We start from the raw sequence: 21,682 nt of genomic DNA on the forward strand, positions 1-21,682 counted from the left end.
AGATTCACTTTTGTTTTCAGGGACATATCTCTGAAGTCACTGCAAGAAGCACAGAAGACTTTCAGGTCTGACACACTACAGCAAAACACCCATTTCTGCAGCCATAATTATGTTATTCTTTTTTGAGGTGTAGCAGCTATCCTGAATTTCTGCCTTGGTAAAGTGCAACTAAAGATAACATATTTGAGGGTTTTTTTAGGAATATTAATGAAGTAAATCTGTCATTATAAGTGAAAAAACCCTCTTACTTGTTGCTTAATACAAAGTGGTTTCTAATAAAAGTACTATATGTCAAATGCTTTGGAAAATACCTAGTACTACTCTCAGAAGAGAAAATTGTCTTAAAATGTTCACCTTGTACCAAATCTTGGTTTATTTCCTGGAAGAGAGGAGGAGTTATTTTTTAATTACATTACATTTTAGATGCCTAACTTTTATGTCTAAAGCCATAAAATTATTCTAATAGAACTTGCACAAGATTCATCATATATTGTAACACCTTCACATAAAGGAATGGATTAACAACATGGGCAGGAGAACAGATGCTGCTCCAGAACCTCAGCTCCTGAGTTTCATCCAGCATGTGCACTAGCTGGTAAAAAATGAATAAACTCCCAGGTGTTACTTCACAGCATTTGCTGTGCACTGGAAGGTAAAATACCTCATACTGTATGTAACATAGATGCTTTGTGGAGCTTACACTGGGAAATTTCTCAACTTTTCCTAAGAGAAACGAAAACCAGGCTGAAGAAAAAGAATATTCCATCAGCACCAAAACACAGAATGCAACTTATTTTTGTCTGGGCATGGATACCTCATACAAAGATATGCACATCTGTTATTGCTTGCCTTTGTTTGGTTGTTTTTACACTAGATAAAGGGATGACCAAGAATACCCACAGTCACCGCTGTGTCACTTGACCTGCTTTGAATTACACGTCACCTGGGAATGACAGGACATGCAGTCTCTGACAAACCTCTCTTGTCAAGAGGCGAGGGACTGCCTGACCCACACAGTGTAAATGAAGATGATGGAGCCAGCCTGGTTAACACACATGTGGCACTCCTGGACCTCTTCTCCACTTTGATGTGCCAAGTTTGAGGTAAGAGCTTGGCAACACATGAAAGCCGGAAAGCTCGCTAGACAGGCTGTGTTGGAAGCAGTAACAGTTTGTTCATTGATTTGAAGCTCAGCACTGAGACCATGAAAGAGGATGCCCATGAGGAAGAGAGAATAAGGTAACTACTGGGAGAGATTAACTGATTCAATGTAATGACTCTGGAAGCTGTCATTTAAAGATCAAAGCACCTTATTTTCTCCACCACAAAATTTAAAGAGACAGAAATTAGCCATTCCCCCCACCCCCATTAAACAGTTATAACCTTGGATTTTATTTTTTTTTTTTTGGGGGGGGGGGGGGGAGGGGCGGCGGGGTCAGCAGTTGGAACCCTGCAATTTAATTCTGGGCTATTTGAAGAGAGGCATTGGCACGTGGGTAACTATTTCACTAGTTCAGGCCTGGCTTCAACAGTTTGCTTTTAAATCAGTGTGTTTGGCTTCATTTTATTCTCATTTCTCCTAGCTACTGCTTGTAATATCCACAAACAGAATGTAATAAATACACTACTGAGAGCTTTTCACTGTTGGTCTCAAAGCGCATTGTAAGTCTCAAATTACAAGTATTATTATTCCAGTTTTACAGATGAAAAGACTAAATCCCAGACTAAGTCACGTATCAGAAAGAAGCAAAACTGAAAACAAAGACCTGTTACCCTAATTCTGCATTTCAGCCACTGGACTATAGTCCTCTGCCAACCTCCCAGCCCCCCTAAAAGTAGTTGGGAGATGAATTTCCTCATGAGTTCTTATCTATCTTAACAGAAATTATAGTGGGATTCAGTCAAGAGCCAGTATCACACCAGAAGCAAATCCTGACAGAGGTCGCTGACAATTATTCTCATACACTTTGCACATGAATTACATCCAACTTCAGCAAGCACTACCACAGAATGGTACGATCAAGTTAGCAGTAACAGATTTCTACTACAAAAACTTCTAGAAGCACCTAGCTTGAGCAGTGGAAAAACAGAAAGAATATTTATTTATGATCCTAAACACCTACTACAGTAAAGTGTTTAATCTATATCAAAGGCAGAGGGATAACGCTGATGAAACCCTGACTAGTTCTCCCCACTGTATGATCTGTATCAAATGAGCAAGCTGTGCAAGAAATCACAGTCCTAAAATGTGGAAAACCTCTAGTGTGTAAGTTAAGGTTGTTCCTATGGGTGTTGGAGTATCCTAAGTCACTCAAGCAGCACTTATGTGGCAAATAAACCAAGGTCTCACTGACCTTAGCAGCATTACAAGGCAATCTTCACACAAGGATTGATTGCTCCTAAACAATCTCCCCAATGCACCAGGCATACCTGCATAAAACTGGAAGTGTGGTGAAAAAAGTCCAAACTCTTTTTTTTTCTCCCCAGCGTGAAGCTGTGTGGGCTTACTGCATCTCACTTTGGTGCACAAGGCCTGTGTATCAGGATTGTTCATATTCTCAAAATTATGTTCTTAGGCAACTGCAGTCTGAAGCATTTTGGGAATGAAATTGCAACAGAGGGGTTTCACCTGGAAGAGAGGAAGGGTCTTCACACCCTCATTCTCTACCACACAGTGATCTGCAGACGCAAAACACTGAAGGATCACCTCTCAGTTAGTCACCAGCTTCAGTGACCATGGAGCTATTACCACCACATCCAACGTTCTCTCATCAGAAGCAACTTCACAAGACAGCAAACATTAACGTGTGAGTCAAAAAAGCAACTCCAGAACATGTGCCTATAACTGTAATCCCATAGGAAGTGGAAAATGGATAAAGACGACACCTTCCTTTTCACGGATGATACCCAAACTCCAACTACAGGGCATATTGCTTTAAATATGTCAATGGTATCCACTCCACAGAGCTGACACCTTTCTCACACATATTTTAGTCCCAGCCTATTTAGAGAACAACAGGCATTTAGCAGTCCACTGTTCAGCTTCCAGATTAATGAAGAACAGAAGACAATTATAAAAATAGAGCCTTGTTTATTTGTGTTTGCTCACTTGCATATGCAATTTAGTCATCAATTTGAGAAATAGCTATTACAAAATTTTATCGCTCTGTGGCAATAAAGGATAAACTTCTGCAAAGAAAGAGTGCAGACTGCAACTCTTGAAGATCCTGAAGACATTTTGCAATCTGTAGGGTGGAATATCAGCTTTCTCTGCTTCTACACAAAGAAAAGAATAACAGATGAACTGTAAATTAAGTGATTGTCACCTCTGAGGGTAACAACAAACATGAATGACAATGGAATTAAAAAGCCTACAACCCTTCCTCAGTCAAAGAAGTCATGAAGAAGTACTTATGAAAAAGAAATAATCCATTGAAAAACAATGATGTGATATTAAATCAATATGCAAAAAAACCAAATTAGAAAGAAGAATGACAGTTTGGTGCTACAGAATCAACACAGCCCTTCATTCCTAGCAGGCAACACATATAACATATATTAAGAGAAAAGTCAAAGAAATCCTAATAATTTTTTATTTTTCTCATTTTGTAGCTAATCAAATTGCAGGAAGTTTCTGTAACTGATGTTATCATGAAGGAATAGCAAGGCATAAGAACTATATGTCAATGAAGTACTTATTTCATCCAACCAGGATGGAACGCTTCTCTTACAACTGAAGCACCAAAAAGAAAAAAGAATTCCTTTTCCCTTGAGAGAAACATCAGGATTACGTACAGCTCATGCCAACTTCTATCTTAAGAAAAAAGTTACACAATGAATGACAGGGAATGGCTGCAGCCTCTTCAGTCAGTGGCCCAGTTGGTGGCACTGGTCAGTGAGGGAAAACCATCCCAGCAAACGGGTCAGCAAGCCTCCGGTTAAGCCAATAATCAAGACTAGAGCTGTCTTCCCCAGGCCAAAGCCCTCAAGGGAGAACCACAGCAGGAAAAGGGAAGTCTCCCTATCAAAAGTTAAGTGGCAAAGTTGAAGAATTTGCATACTACAGTTGATTTAGTTCAGCGTACTCAGCCACATAATGCTTTTCCTACACAAAGAATGCTTTTAAATAATTATTCACTGTGTAAACCAGCCTCTTTCTCAAGCCATTCAACCTAGCTACATTCCTGAATGTCATATCAGTGTGAAGTGTGAGATTGAAGCAGCACAGCAATTGCAACCCTTACACGAAAAGGAAACAATTTCTTTTATACTTCTGTACATTAGGGTATAGCAAATCTTGTGTAACAGGAATAATGTTCATGGCATTGGCATATACTAAATAAACGGCTTTTGCAGTTGCTGAATACCTCCACTTCACTTTGGCATTTAATCAGCCACAAAAGCAGTTTATTGCGCAGTATACTCCGCTACCATGAACATTATCAATTCAGCAAATATTAAAAAATATCATGCAGGTGTCACGGAAATGGGTACTTTAAAAATTATCGACAGCTTTATACTTTCTGTTGCACAAAAGAAAGCAAGCTAAATGTTATGGAGAGATATCGGTCCATTCTGATTAAAATTAAATGTGAAAGGAGCACATACACAGCACAAGTATTTAGACCAAGAGTGACCTGCTGTGCTGGTATTTTCCTCCTTGCAGAGTGAAAGCTTTGGTCTATGAAAACAAGCTGTATACTCAAGTGAGTACTATCCTGAAGCGCTTTGAATTCTCCACGTCCTCAAATCATTCATATTGATTCTATGACTAAATAAAGGAATGGAAATATGTTTCTCTCTCTTTTTTTTTTTTTGTAAATTCTCCCTATTTTCAGTAGAAGTAAATATTTGTGCTCATGGTTTAGGGATTGGTTGCACTGACAGCTGAAAGCCCCTATCGATCTGCAACTGTGGCTTGGTAAAGGAGCCTCTCGCTAATCTTTCCCACAGTGCCCTTCCAATACTGCCTACTCCAGCCTGGGAGGACAGCTCTCTCTAGGGCAAGAGGTAATTAAAATACCCCTCCCAAAGAGGCGGCTTGTTTCCCATTCTCTGCTTGAGTTACCATTGTAGACGCTGAATAAGATGAGAGCGTTGGACAGCACAAGCGGATTCCACAAATTTGATTTGAACACTACATTGGTGATATATGCATGCACTGCAGCTGTGGTGGGCTTGATCTGCTCAGGAGGGAAAGTATGCCTTTCTGGGACTCTCATCAGAGTTTAAAGGCACCAATGTAGAGCAATCCCAAGCCAGATCCACCTTATTTCCACACAGGAAAACTCTGCAACCTCTAAGTGGCAATCCCTGCACAATACTTCTCAGCCATTCCACCCGTGCAGCTAGCATATTTCTGGGGTGAAGGGACAAGAGGGGGTTGCAGGGCAGCTATTCAGAGCTGCATCCGAGTTTGAAAGAGCAGGGCAAAACCCCCAAATGTCTTTAAAACAGATGCTACCCTTGTTCTTGTATTTTCCTAGTACAGAGTATTCACAGAGGCCACAAGATGCCTCAGAGCCACAGCACAGCCCACTGGGTGGTCTCAGAGTCTTGCCACTCTGATATGAACTTGTCATAAAATTGAAGAGGACTCACCACCACCACTAACAAGCTAATCCATTTGACAGACCTGTAAGAAGACCCACAAGTAAGATGAAATCCCATTTCCTTCCTCTGGTGCTCCCATCTGCAAACAAGCAGAAGGCAAGGAAACCCCTGGGTGCAGCAAGCCTTGTCCATAACCTCTTCAGTGATGAAGAGCTCTTCTCTCTCCATGAGCTCTTCTGCATCTATAACTTCATTTCAAATGTTTTAAGAGATAATACATTTTAATGAATAAAGAATAATAAAAGCTAAAACAAAAACAACAACAACAACAAAAAACAACCTAAAATCTTGCTGTCCTGGACAAATAAGAGAAATTCTAAGATTTTTAAGTATTAGAATCTTTGAAATCAGAAGTGATGTAATGTCTCAGCCCTGGAATACCCTCTGCACAGGAACTGTACCAAGTATTCCCAACTCTCCCCCAATTATGACTATCAAGTTAGAGAACATTAAGTAAAATAAAATACTAGATAAATTAGAAGAACTCATGTTTGTATCAGCTAAGGATATCAATACTCTGTACCCTGAAAGAGAATTTTTGCTGAAGGACAGATACTCAGAAGAGGGTGTATTTGGAAAGGCATATACATATAAGTCTCTTTTCTCAATTAAATGCTGCCACCTTAAATTATTTTGAACATTTTAACCTATACATTTAAAATCAAGAAAAATTAACATTAAACTGAGTCATGGAAATAAAAACATCCAAGCTTCAGCATCTTTGACAGAAATTAGTCTTAACAGACCAAACAAATGTCTGTCTCCAGGTGGAAAAAACAAGCCTGAGACCACAAGAGCAGCAATGACACAAAATATGACCACCACTCATACAGAAGGTCATACAATGCAGATATTAAAGGGCGTTAAAGAGCTTTGAATGTTAATAATAGACTGGGGAAGAAGGAGGGGGGGGAATATTTAAACTCTTTGGCAAGGAAGGAAAACAAATTTAAAAAGCATTGTTATATTGAAATTAAATTATTACAGACTGAAGACTGCACTCCCTGATTTCAGCTTTCAGAAGAAATAAATGATCAAACTGACTTCCAGTATTGGTAGATTACTTAATTTCAGAGCTGAGAAAAAAAAAATTACAACTGAGCACACATCTCTGATCTCAAGAAAAGACATCCAGTAAAGAATGACAAGAGCTTTGATAACTCTCAGGCTTTAATATTAGCATTGGGTGTTGACTGCACTTGGATAACAAAAAATATGGGTAAGATATAATAACTGAAGCATTAAAGGTTGCAGTGACTTCCTTGTGCTTAGAGTTGAAGCCAATGTGTAAAAGCTCATGCAATAAAATGTGGACAGGTGTGTAAGCATGCCATTGAACGCAGGCTACTGTTTACTCAGCATTGCTGTTTCTGGTAAACCCATTAAAAATGGTTTACTTTAAATTGTGGTGGATATTAAAATACATCTACAGAAGCACAGAGGGCAGAGTCCTGGAAGTAGATTGCCCAAACCTTCAACAAGAAGTCTGGCAATTCATCACAGTTACTAGCGGTCAATCATTATTAATTCTTACAGTAACTATTGTACTCATACTGAACTCATTTGCTATTAATGTGGAGGTAACATGCAATTCCTTAGACATTAGAACATGATTTTTAAAGCTAAAGTGTTTTTTTTGTCTAATGGTGAATAGCTTTTTTTCATAGCTTCAAAAATCAGCATTTGTTTACTGCTTAAATTCATTCCCTCACACTATTTAGACTGCATTGGTAACACCGCTCTGTTTACCTTTTGAAAACACATTGTATACCAAAAAAAATAAATCTAACAGATGAACTTCAATCTTATGCAAATGTCCTTTGTTTTGTGCTCTGGTGAGCAAGCTACTGTACCAATACTTTTGGCATTAGTACAAGACTGAATCCATGGAAGCATGTGTGTATTTACACAAAAGAGGCTTCTAAGCTACAAAAATCCCTCTTGTTTGGTTACACTAATTTCCCTTGAATGAAGTTTGTATGCAAGCCAAAACAATGGTAGTTATCCTGTCCTCTAGAGTTCATTCCCAACAGAACGATGTGAATAATTGAAAACTTCCTAGGTAGTCCTGTAAGACTCTTCTTTCGTAAATCAGGAGAACCATAACGCTATTTTTTTTCTTCATAGCTATTTTTACAAAATCTGATAATTATATACAGGATTTAATTGCATTAAAAAAAATCTTTTTACTTCTTGGCATTTTAATGAAGTCTTGAAATTTTGGAGAAGGCAGTAGGTCATTTTCTGATCTGACTAGGGATTTAAAAGTAAGCATTCAAGTTTAATGTTGAAAATACATCAGGTGCATAAGGAAGAAAATTAACTGGAGTGTGTCTGTGTATATATATATCTATGTGTATATATATATATATAATGCCAAAAGCTGGTGTAAAGGACAAAAATAGAAAGGAATCTAATGCTTCTGAGCCAAAGGACAGACACTAATTATTAAGCTACCCCTGCAGCAATGAGATCTGTTGGCTCAGCCAGTAGATGTCTCTCTTAAATACAGAGTCGCTACAAAGAAAACATGTTAAAGCCAGGAGGCAACAAAAAATATTCTTACCTTAGCTGAATACGGTCCCAGCACTTCTGCATCAGGTGGCTGAACACCAGCAGGTCTTGATGGTCTCGTGGTAACTTCTGACCATGCACTGCTATTCGTGCCTCCGTGAAGAGTGCTCATCAGTATCCTGTATTCAAATTTCTGCCAAGGGCTCAGGGCAGTACTCTGGTCGATGTAGCTCATGGACAGACCAAGAGGGAGAGTCACCACAGTTGATATTTGTTCTGTTCCTTTCACCCTCCTTTCTACCGTAACATTTTCCACCAAACCATTTGAGTGAGCAGGTTCTTGCCAGGATATGACCACAGAAGTTGGAGTATCAGAATACAGCTCTGGAGCAGGAATGTCCTCAGGTGCAGCTGGAAGAGTCTGTATTTCTGGGGTCTCAGGTGAAAGAGAGCATCCTTTAGAAGTGCATCCTTCTACCTGGAACACATAGACAGAGTAAGGATGCAAGTCTTCTACAGTGTAATTAGATCTAGTTCCCAGCACTGTAGCATACAGTTGGCCATTTTGGTAAATATTATAATGAGTGATAATGCCATTTGGCTTTAAAGGATGCTGCCAGGTGATGTTTGCTGTCCTTGCTGTAACATTCAACAGAAGTGGTGGATCCAAAGGTCCAGGTTCTGTAACAGGAAAAAAAAATAAAAAGAAGGAAAGGAAAATTACTGATAGTCCATGACTTGTAAAAGTAAGTGTTAGCAAGCAGTACACATCAAGTGAGGCTGAAAATGGCAGAAGTTCAAATTTACTTAACAGTCTACTTCCCCAGGAACTGTAGGCCCAGCTATTCCAGGGATGAACGTGGCTCTCTTCTCAAAGGCAAGTTGCTCTTTAAGCACACTTTCCTTCCTCCCTCCTCTGCATCATTTTTCCTCCTGCGTCTCAAAAATGTCTTATCAATGCTGTTAGCACGTGGAGAAAGTGTATGGCCAAGTATCAACACAGATCTGCAGTTCTAGCTTTTGTTGATATTCTTCTAGAGCGCCAGCTACTAATTGCAACCAACAGCACAGGCATAACAAAGCTGCATATTTTACAGCTCAGTAAGCCCCTACTGCACCACTGATTATATATTCAATATTTTACTTCATTCTGTTTATAATTCTAATCCATTTTTTGCAATTTATCTACTCCCTGTTAATATTATAGGTGATTTTTTACTTCGACTGTGACAGAAGCTGCCGATTTAGCTCTTTCACCTACTGATAAATAAACAATGCACAGATCTGACCTTTAGGTTAACAGGTTTTATGCTTGCTCCACTCAGCACTCTAACTGATTCAATTATCATAAAGGTTCAGGAGCTTCCATGAATACTGAAAAAGACCGACCATATGCCTGCATAGGTGTTGTGGAACAGCAAATACTCTGCAGCCCTCCAGAGAAATTCCTTAATTGTAAATAATTTCACCATGCGACACAATCAAGTCACCTTGAATGCAAAACCCTCAGCCTGTGGAGGCAAAGTGTTATTTAAGCTTTACTGGGCTGCGTTAAATTCTGCAATTTGAAGGGCTGTTAAGTTTTTCAATTGAAATTTCATTTAAAATGCAGGTGCTTTTTATTATATTGAGGCTTTACTGCTCTCTAGGTACAAGCAAGAACATGGTGCAATAACACAAATCTGGCTCAATCACTGATCAGTAACAGCTGTAATTCCAGAACATTTAGCATTCTTATAAACCACATCCTGAAATCTATAAATTGCTACAGCAGATCAAGAAAATACTATATTCCCCCCTATTCTGCCCATAGCAATTTTGACATTTATGAGATTTTTCTGTGAACATTACATTTTATTGAAATCTTAAAAAAAGATATACTTGGATTTAGTAATTGTTTAAAATAGCTTTAGGTTTGGGGATTTGGGGTGGGGGGGCTAAGTTTCAAATGGTAAGGGTTGAAAATGCAAAATTGTGATTGTGGGTGTGCTATGACTCTGGGACAGGACATAGCATATATGAATTCCATGGCAGTCAACAGCACCATCATTTAATTCCTAGTGAAGCAGTACACTGTCCAAACCACAAGCAACATTATCTCTATAGGAAGAATAATTCACTTCACTAGAAGTTAAATAATTCCTGATAATTTTTAAGCAATGAGAGAAATGGGGGTGGGAGGAAGGAACCCTAGAAACAAATAAATCCAGCACAGAAAGTGGCTCCTTCTTTATTTTAGAATAACAGCTGAAGCAGTCAAAAGTCCCAATTCTCCTCCTACACACAGAAAGCGGTAAATCAGGATTATTCCACTGATGTCTGTGGAAACAGTGATGTAAAATTGGGATAGCAAGCTTTAATTTTTTTTTCCTTTTAAATTTGAAAAAGTAACTGTTTTTTCTTTCATTATATGATGCATCACAAAGCAACTCCATAAAACTCATCCATATCACATATCCTGTTCTACTCACAGTGATAATAAGGATGGAGTTCTATATTTAATGCTTGTGCACTCTAGGATTAATTTAGATCTCTGAATTTACAAGTATAGAAAATGATCTGTTGTAAAGAGTAATTCAATTCTATTCGCATGTACTCTTGGGCAAAATCAATTAGGTCATAAGCTGGAACAAAATTTGGTCCATTATTTAGACTTCACTGAAAGATAGAGAGGTGGAGGTGTAAATGTGAATGAGATGTATGTTCTGTAAACTGAAAATTTTGCTGGGGTGAAGGGGAAGAGGAAAATTTTCTCTGGAATTGAAGACCTTGAAAATAAGTTGCTGCAAAATCTAGTTTTAACGGGGGAGGGAAGTTGAAAGATATAATATTTGCCACTGAGCTACAAACTTGCATTTTATCTAATTATACCTCATAAATAAGCTACCATACTGTGAGCTTCTGCAGGAGGAAAAAAAACCCACCCCACCAAAACAAAAGAAACCCTTACAACAATCAAGCAGTTTGTTGTAAGGGAACATCCGATAAGCCTTTTTATTCCTGCTGAATAAGTTGCTGCCATTACAGGTGAAACATTCATGGTAATTAGTTGAACCTGTGCTTCAACCCCCTCAGCGTTTAGACATATTCCTTAAAGACGATCTGTAATGTATGGAAGGAGCTGTCAAACTCAAACTTTGGGTCCCCCTCGTCCCTCCCCCTCCCCTCAAAACAGCATATTTTGGTAGCTAGCATACCTACCCACACATTCCCTACTGCCCTTTTAAAAGAAAGACTTTTAAGACTCTCTGAGTTCAAACAAGACGTTTGAGAGATGCTTAATTGGCCCCACTGGATAGGAAAGCATTAAATCCTGGTCCCCAATACTCATTCGGTGTAGCTTCTTTTTAAATGGCAAGCAGAATCATCTAATTCTATATACAAATCAACTAGCACGATACTGCTTGGTTGAAAGGGTCACCACAATTATGTAAAACATGAGTATTAACTATAATTGGGATAGTTTGCTAATACAATAAAAAGCTCTGAACATGAGAAAAGTTATGCTCGCAGCAGTAGCTATCACTTTCTAAAGTAAGAATTCATGGATGAAATGACATGAAAAAGATGGTTATAAAATTTTAATGGAATGATAAAAGGCAAAAGTCAGCCTCTCAGCTGAATTCTTAAAATCCCTATATATCACAATCAGCTCCTTAACTGTAAAATCAATGTGGAGTATAACATGTTGTCAATGTGGTTGTCACTGGAGGGAAGACTGCAAAGGATGACAGCTACACAGCTCAGCCTGACAATGATGAAAATAAAATCATAAAGCTTTTTACATGGATGTAATTGTTTATAAAAGTAACTACTGAACATGGGAACAGTGGGCATCTTTTTCCTTAAGATTCTTAGTTCATATTTCAAACCATTTCATTACAGTATTAATACTAAAAGGTAGTTTCATTTTGACAAATGAAATTATCTTTTATGGCAGGCTATTTTGCTCATCTGCTTCAGAAGTTCAGGCTTGACTTAAAACGAAGACACAAAATTATCATTATTTTTTTTAATTCTCTGACTAGAACCACACATTTGTTTACTTATTGTACTGACTGGGGGAGCGAGGAGCTATACTCTCATGGATGTATATCAGAGGAATCTATACTTTCATTAATATACTGAGACATGTACCTGGACTACTGCCCTTTAAAGCTAATGAGAAATACCTGATTTGCTGGGAAACTCTCTCACTAAGCAGAATAGAAATTCTGTGCCTTTTATTCTTGAATCATTTACTCTTTTCAGGAACACGGAGAATGAAATTATACATATTAACAAAATGGGGTGTCTTTTGTATACTACTGACTGTACCCAGCAGAAAATCCAAATTGTGTACCTTCGGGCACAAGGGACCACAGGGATCTTTTATCACATCAGACCACAGAACTCAAAAGTCATTAAGCTGTTTGTGCAATGGCATGCAGTCTATAGGAACCCCTTCGAATACATATTAAGAGCTGTCTTCGGAATATTCAGACTTTTTGCCCCTCTACTGTTCCAAATACACGTTGGTTCCTTAGCCTATCAGTTAAGAATCTTCTTCTGATTCCTAATCTATAGGCATGCACAGGCAGTCTGTACTTTTATCAAACTATCATCATATCTGCCATGATACAGCTACAGATTAATTTGGTCTTCTGTCCTTTTGCTATTCACCCTGTCATGCATTTCACATGACTTTTGCTTATCACCTCACCAGGTTTTGTCTTCACTTGCTTCAGTTTCCCTCTATCTTTCTTGAGCATGGGTGACTACATCCACACCAACTAAATACGGATTACTTTATATGCCTAAACTATATGGATGTAATTTACACAGCTAAAGTAGGAGACTTGTTTTCTCAGATAATCAGCAGAGAAAGCAAGCACTTCCACAAGCTGAGAACTGCATTATCTGCCCTCTTGCCCCAACGTCATTGCCTCTCTCTGTTGTCTACACAAGGAAGCTTTAAGAGAATAGGTCTTCTCATCCTGGCACCAAAGCTTTGTGCTAAGCGTGCCAAAGGAGCACACCATAGCACTCTAAATGAAAGAATAACACTTCCCTGCTTTGTCAAGAAATAGCTCAGCTGATGCATTGCAGGAGCTCTCTCTTGTTTATAATTTGCATTTTTTTCTCTATCAACTTTCATATGTAATGATCTCAAGTGATTACTGCATACTTTTGACATTACTTATTATGAATAAACATTGGACTGGCCTATAACTTCTTTATACATGAAAGAGATGGACTTGCAGTCACTTGCGTAAGAACCAAAAAACAAATAATTTGACTTCCTGATAGGCAACTCACAAAACCTTCCCTCTCAAGCAATGCAAGCCAGGCACTTACAAAAGGGCTTCAGTAAGAGCTTTCCATACTGGAATTGCACACTGACCCACAGGACCGAAACACAGGCAATGTAGAGAACATGCTGGTGACTGAGATATCCTGCTGTATGCAACTCATCGGATTGCAGACAGTTTCTGGGACATTCAAAAGAAAAAAAAAAAAAGCAGCTATTCTCTACAGTAGCAATTTTGCTAGCTTCAAGTAACTACAACCAGCTCCTGTACAGCTTCCTTCCTGGATAGCTCAAAGACTTCCATACCAAAAGGGAAAACTGAACAGATATCTTCTTTTTATACCTACAAAATTTCATTTTATTTCTGAATGCAATGCATGAAATTCTGCTCTCAGTTCAGTGATACATACTGACCTCTCAGTTCACTGGTGGTTACATTGATTGCAAGAGTTATCTTAAATTTACATTCAAGTTCTTGAAAGCAAGACCTAATCCAGAAACTTCATCAGCTGCTTCTGTTTGGCAATAAATAGTCTGATGGAATACTGACCAAGATCACTGGAACAAACACCTTTCATTAACATGTTTAGCAGGTTTTAAAATATTCATAGGTTATGTACATTATTGTTATCTGGCACAGGCAGGTTAGACTTAAAAAAATGCATGAAATTAGCTACTAGTGCCACACTCACATAAACAGAAGTATTTGAAAACTATTTACAAAATTTTTTCTTGCACTAAAAAGTACCCCAAACCTATTAACCTGTATATTAAAACATCTTATTATCACACACAACAGATTTTTATGGCAGCATTTGCTACTTTTTCCTTAATCATTCCTAATACCATCATAGTTTACTAAATATTTATCATAAATAAAATACAATATGCAGTTATATTGTGAAAACAACAGCTTGTATTAGCACAACAAATTTTAAAAGCGGATGTGTTGATTTACATCTGTTGCTATCAGGTGTATGTGCACAAACACACACACACATATACTTTATTCCTACAGATATTTTATGCTCCGGTGAAACAAAAAAGATGTATATTCACTGCATAAAATTCAATAAGGACATGTGTACACAGTTATAGTTCGACAGAGTAAGAGATATGGGAAATTTCTACTGTCAAATTGTACTTTAAGAAGTCAAAGTCTATTGGTTAGCAGGGCCAGGAATTAAGTGTACTTCTGCAACAAGCTGTCAGTATAGGCAGTTTTATAAGAAACATTTAAACCTTGACAGAAATACTGCTTACACCCAATGATAATCATTCAGTCTTAAGCAACTGAGTTGACTATCCTTTCACAGATGGCAGCCCTCCACAGTGACACCAAAACCAGAGTCCTTTGTCACTGCTGCAAGTTGGGGTTTGGATTTTTTTGTAAATTGCAAGGGTCGTTGGATACTAGGGATGCATCAGCATGTATTCTTTAGCAGTATCAATGCAAATGGAAAAGGACATTTTAAGGAAAATAATTTTCCCTTTGGAGACATGAAATTTATAACTGATCTACAGATGTTCATTTTAACTAAGGAACAAGATGCAGCAAGCATCATCAGAGGCGAGATATTTATTAATCTCAAAATATTTTAATTATGTAACACTGGCAGAGGCATTATATCTTTATTTTCTTGTTCTTAACTTTTCTTTGGCACTATCTACTTTTCATACTAATTTAAGGCATTTTTGCAGCCAGGTTTTGCAAAGGGTAGCATTTCATGCTAGTGCACAGACCATCAAAGTTCTATGCAGCAAGTAACTTCTATATATATGTTCAAGAAGACTATACAGGAATGTATGTCCTGTGCAGGCCTTCTGCCTTATCCCTAATTCCCAAAAAGAGAATTTTAAAATTGTACACCTACTACTTTGCACAAAAAATTATTGTACACACTAAACAAGTGATACCTTCTATAAACACACTTCTGTGCACCTATCCAACCAGAGCTAAGTAATCATTGCAATTTGAACAAAATAGTCATACTTTTAGACCATCAATGTAGACATGTTAAATAATATTGTATCTATTTTTGGTAACAAACAATTACAATAAAGGAAGTGAATCTCAACAAAGATATTCACAGGTAGATAAAATCTGCCGTACTTAAAGACCAAGTTCAGAACTTACTTTTATTACATAATTACTTACAGGTAATTTGTTCATAGAAGCATTTATACCTTTGGAGCTTAAATGGACTTATCATATACATTTCTATTGTGAATTATTTGCTCAGCTTCAAAGAAAAGTGTTTTAGAATTGTGAGAACATATATTTTTTTCTGGGTGTGCAGACGGCTATTCATTTAGAGAAGGGACTAAAATGAAGTTGAATTACCAGCACCAAATATTTGTTACAACAATATCAAGTTAAATTTACAGTCTGAAATGCAGCTTTCATATTACTGTAAAAGAGAATGAGACCATAAGGCACTTTGGTGTGAAGCCAGAAAAAGCAACATAGTAATAAAGCCACACACCCCTGCACCTTTTCCTGCTCAGTGTGACTTTCTTATGAGACACGATACAATAGAAAAAATCTTTTTTAGAAAATACTTCATTTCTCTAAAATTTGGTAAAATGGAGTTATCCATTGCTCATTAACAAAAAAAAAAAAAAGTATTTGAAAACAACAGATTTTTCCAAAAAGTGTGCTGTTAGATATCCTGCTACATTGTAAGAGAAAACTAATAGCTGTTTCTTAAAAAAAAAAATAATAAAAAATTAGAAATTATGTATTTTGTATATGTACTATATACAACAATCTCATTTTGTCATATGTTTCTACATAAATATTGTATCAGGTGCAAAATCCTACACTGCCAACTAACTGGCTGTACCTATATGCTCACACCTATTTGTTAAATCAAGGAACTGTTGAACAAATTATGTGGAGTGAGTGCAGAACATCGAACAAGGAAAGTGATGGGACTAGCAATGACAAACTCAATTTCAGACCAGTAGATCACCACTTTGAATTAACAACGATCACTGGGAATGAAAAGTTCTGTTCAGCTGTGGTACAGTTTAAGTATTCTCAACACAGAGATAAGACAACTGTCATATACTATTAACTTCAACTTGTTTTCCCTGATATGACTGAAATCAGAATCAACTCCCTGAATGTAAAGGAATACCACTTACAAAGGTGTACTTACCCAGTGTATATTAAACTAACCATATAGGAAGTCACATGCATGGAGGGATATTATGTAAAGAAATAAGATACTACTTAACAAAACATAGATTAAATATTTATATTTTGTGAAAGTCTAAGAGAACAGATACTTGATCCCTTAGGAGTTATTATTGCAAGTTAATATTCAGGAAGGAAATATATTATTGCTATTTAACTGAAAAAGCTAGATAACCAAAAGAAATTCTGTGCAATGGCAGCTGAATTGTTATTTATATTTTCTGCTAAACGGGGTTAAATAAGATTGGACTGCTTACTGTCCTCTGCTGTAGTCATTGAAGTCCAGTTGCTATATGCATTGCCATAACCATTGGAGGCAACCACTCTCATCTCATACTCGGTGTATGGCTGAAGATCTCCAACCCTGTGTTCTAAGGATGCAGTAGGGCTTGAAAGCAAACTGCAAAGAAAAGCAGCATAAGTTACATCATTAAACATCCCAGCACCTAAAGAAAGACTTAAACATTATATGTCTGGTAACAAAACCAGCCACCCTAAAGGTGAGCCATATTCTAGATAATGGGACTTTTGTTGCTCAGCAGTTGATGGTGGCCTTGCTATGGTCTGCGTACTCTAAAATGTCACCAGCAGAATGCTTCCGCTGCATCTGGAGTCGGTAGCTGGGCGCGCCTGGGGCGTTGTTGCGAGCTGGTGTAGACCAGACAACCTGAAGACTGGTAGGAGTGGCAGATGAAAGCCTTGGGGGCATCACACCATCTGGAGCTGTTGAAAAACATGGATGAATTAGAGCAGAGAAAACCATGGAGAACATATGCCGGGTGGAAACAAAATGCTCCATATACTGGAAAAACTGTTCCTCGGGATCAACAGCAATGTTAACATGGTCCATTTAGTTTAACATTTTTACTACTGAACAATGCTATTTCTTCATTTTCTTCTTTCCAATACAGTTAATGTGAATATCATTTTGCTACAAGCAAACCTCCAAACACCAAAAGTAATTCAGAAGCAACATATTCTCTACCACCTGTTCAAATATTATCTTCTTCTCCTTGTGCCCAGCTCTCCCACCCCGAGAAGTTAAAGAAATGCTCACAGAAATGTTACCCAGCAAGAGTAAAATTGATCAGACTTTTTGTCATTCAGATGCCTTCTCACCCTTATAAATTAACGATAATTTTAAAAGAAAACAGCAGAAGTTTTAAGGGAAAAAAGGTCTTGAGATAGAAATCAAAATAGATTCACTGAAGCCTCAGTCTCTAGCCCAATGTTTTGTTAAAGAAATTGGTTTTCATGAAGTCCAGGAAATGAAGATCAAAATGTGTCAGTACTGATACCACCAATGACCTTTAATTGCTATAAATTTCACTGCATGCAGTAAAAAGAACCATGCCAATTTGCACCCATGAGTTTATGGCTTTGTTTTTTCCTTAAGAAGAAAACTATCTGCTAAACAAACTTTCTGTATATAAACACATCAGAAACTTTTATATATAATGTATGTCTGTAGCCATAGCTCTGTAGCTCTTTTCCAGAGAGTTAAAACAGTGGAAAGTTACTGGCTTTGTCATTTAAACGCTTGTATAATACTTTTGCTTTTCATGGTCCAGTAGTTACCATTTGCTTCTTTCTTTGGTCTTTCCAACAGAATTTTTTTCTGCTGCTATTTCCTTCCTTCTCTATTGGAAAAAACAGTCTCACAGATCTGTAACTTAAGGTGTAGTTGTAAGCCTCAAGGCGTAAGTTGTAAGACAAGCAAACAGGATTTTACAGTAAGTTTTATGATTTTCATTTACCACCTGTATATGAGGTGGTTACTAAGAGGGAAACAGAGTTTGTGATACACTGTCTGAATCATTCTCTCCCCTAAACAGATGAAAGAATGGCATTGGCTCAGGAAAAAAAAAAAAAAGTTAATCAATCATATACAATTGTTTTTATTTATACTGACATATACATACAGAGATATGTCAACAGCATCTGCCACTTTTACTCTGATTACACATACTTACGACCGGGCAACTTAAAAATTCTTCAGCTCTAGCTCCAAACTGCATTATGTAGAAAAGGCATAGGACATGTCTTGCTCCAGCCTAGAGACTTGTTCCCTTTCCCATAAGTTCAAGGTCTGCCAGTTCTCGTAAGAAATTTTTACTAAAAGCTGTCTGCTAGTGTACCCAAGTTATTCCCAGGTATTTTACCCCTGAGAATTGCCCCCTGGCCCTGCAACCTTCCTGCTTTTTCAGGACAAGATGAAGTGGAACAGGATCTCCAGCTCCCCTCATTCCCTTCCCCTCCTCTCTGTGTGAAAAAGACAACAAAATTTCTGGGCCTGAGCCAGCGTGGCTGACTTTGGATGCTCCCTCCTGCTGCCGTTATCTAGGCATAGGAAATAAGGCCCCAGTAAATCCCGAGTAAACTTGAAATACTCCTGTTTATAAATCCAGGAGATGTTGGAGGCTAAGGTGATTCATGGTCTGCAGATCCCTTGCCAACACCTTCAAGGCCAATCAAGAGCTTGTAAGCACCTCAACTCCAAGGGAAGAAGATGGCTGATTTAACTTGAACAGCCCCCCAACATCTGTCCAGCTGAGCCATCAGAAACAAAACATCTGCATACCAAATGTCTCTGTATGTGAATTAAATTTCACCCTTAGAGTAAAATGAGGAACATATATTTACCTCACTTAACATTGTTCTGTTTAGCAGCCACATAAGTAATGTTGGAGTTAAATTGTGCAATAAGAGGATTTAAATCTTATGGATGTAAAGTACAGTACTCACAAATGATCATTAATTATTTTGGCACCCCTTTATAAAGTTATTCCTGAACTTGTCAGCAGGCAAAGAGTCAGCACGAGAAAGATGGCACAACTAATGTAAAAACTTCTATTGGAAGGTTCTGAAGTGTTTTTACAAGCTGATGCTAACACAAAGACTCAATATTCCTTCAAAGAAGGGCTCTACCTCATTTAAAACTGAACTGTCTGTAGCTTAAAATGCACTAGTTGCACACAGAAATCCTACACAGGGGAAAAAAAAAAAGCTACATCTAAAAATGAATCTAAATGAATCTAATTAGCTGAGCTGTAGTTTGACCAGGAAGCCAAAGTTCACGTTACTGTTGAGTAGACAGCATGAGCAACTCACTGAGGAGGCAAAAGCGTTAAATTTACTTCCAGTTCTGTCAGGACACATGACTTCACCTTTGTCTTTCATTTCTCAATCTGTTAAATGGAGATAATAATACTTATCCTTCTTTGTAAAGCTCTCCGAGATCTACAAAGTAAAAGCTCCGATTAAGCTCTATGTATGTATGGTGCTGGTTATTACAGCGATACTGGAATGTTCATCAAAAAACAAAGATGTAGCTGTCTAAATGTCAATAACAATTCACAGTGCAGATGTTATTTTAGTGGCGTAGGTAATCTCAGCTAAATGTTCAAATCTCTTTTACCAACAAAAGCACAGCATAGGAAAGAGTAGAAAATTTGGACAGATCTCTTCTGTAAAAGTTGACTGACCTGTAGAACAAGCCAAGCCCACTACTTTCAAACCAACACATTAGAATATACAGCAAATGCATTTAATCTGAAAGACTTCCTGCAGGTCGCAGAGAATACCCTCGGCTCTGCACTTCCACAGGGAGGGGGCAGGGGATACAACGGATTGTCAAATCTCTGCTGAGTCATAACGAGAAAGGTGCTCTATTAAACTAATCACGCTTTGATCATTAAAGCTACAGAGCACTTCCCCCCCCCAAATGGTAATTATAAATTGCACACAAAACATCCTCTATTTCAAACACTCCTCATCACCAAGGTCTTCAGTGTAACATTTCCCTCAGCTTAACCCTTTTTATCCAATCCATATTCCCAAGAGACTCCTTACTATCCAAGTAATAACTGGCAACCAGCAATAATTCTACTGCAAATTTCTCAACAGAAGAGCCATGTATCTATCAGATTGATATATTGTCTTTAAGATGCAATGTTGCTCAAAAAGCTCCCCTCAAGCTTTAATATGACCCTCAGGGGGCAACCACTCCACTTGCAACCTACTGAATCAACATCTAGCCCAGTAAACCCTCACTTAGCAGGGCAGAAAGTCATGCTTTGTATATGAAAAGACTACAAAGGCAGAATAAAATATTTAATCAGATGCCAATTCTAATCAAAGAATTAATAAACAGTCCCACAAAATAATAAAAATTAAAGGCTGTTTCCAGCTGACAATGGTATATTGTGTTCCAGATGCTCAGGTACATGCAGATGAGTCAAGAAAGATCTGATCCCTGCTTGGCCACTTATGCACTAAGCAGTCTTTCTTTGAAAAGTGTTTCAGTTTCTTGCCTCAATTTCCTTATCTTAAACAGCACATACAGTGGTAGTCAGCTTTGTATTTGTTTATTTTAGTACAGCGAGCATTGCGTTAAATGATTGTACTTAAATGTTTACTCCATGTCAAAAGCCTGTTTTTCTAAGAGGTATTCGCCATATTTATTATAAGGATATATCTGAAAATTAAATTTTCTGAAAGTAGACTTTGAGTAGAACAATTGAAAGTGAACTACCATTAGGACAATAAATTATTATTTAGTTATGAAAATGTCTGCACCATTAACCTTTAATAAGATGAAGAAGAGTCAGCAGAGCTTGAGTTGGTATCTGTCAAGCTGGTGTCAGCTCACACTAACTTTGATACGAAGTAACACCACTTTTAACAGTGATCAGATATATTGGCCCTGCTGTATCTATAATATCTGCAGACAGGCAGCTTGAAAGGTTTGGAGCTATGTAAATGTAACTCTACAATTTGCTACATCTTCATATGCAAAATATTTAGCACAGATGATGCATTTGTATCTTATTGAAATATTTTTCACACATGTGGATGAAAATGGTAACTGCAGGTGTTTAACTACAGAGAAGGAAAATAGGCTTTCCACAGTTTCTGGCATAACAGCAAGGAAAAGTTTCAGTCAGACTGCCTTTAGATGAATATCTCCCTCAGTCATGCCGACTCCCACTCTTTTCCAGGTTCAATTCACAAATCCCATTTCTTTATCTCATTGCAGTGGTTGTTTAGATACTCCTGATTCA

The 21,682-nt window shown here is 37.7% G+C and overlaps 1 protein-coding gene across 1 annotated transcript in view; it reads right to left on the bottom strand.

The window, feature by feature from the left end:
* Positions 1-21,682, bottom strand: part of USH2A (usherin) — a 390,339-nt gene that overhangs the window by 121,917 nt on the left and 246,740 nt on the right. The window contains exons 38-40 of the mRNA XM_055725922.1: positions 17,192-17,342; positions 16,877-17,019; positions 8,180-8,808 (exon numbers count right to left, since the gene is read on the bottom strand). Coding sequence (XP_055581897.1) covers positions 8,180-8,808; positions 16,877-17,019; positions 17,192-17,342 — 923 coding nt within the window. The remainder of the gene's footprint in view (positions 1-8,179; positions 8,809-16,876; positions 17,020-17,191; positions 17,343-21,682) is intronic.

The sequence above is a fragment of the Falco cherrug genome, chromosome 13, assembly GCF_023634085.1.
Source record: "Falco cherrug isolate bFalChe1 chromosome 13, bFalChe1.pri, whole genome shotgun sequence".
In the NCBI taxonomy this organism is placed as follows: Eukaryota; Metazoa; Chordata; class Aves; order Falconiformes; family Falconidae; genus Falco; species Falco cherrug.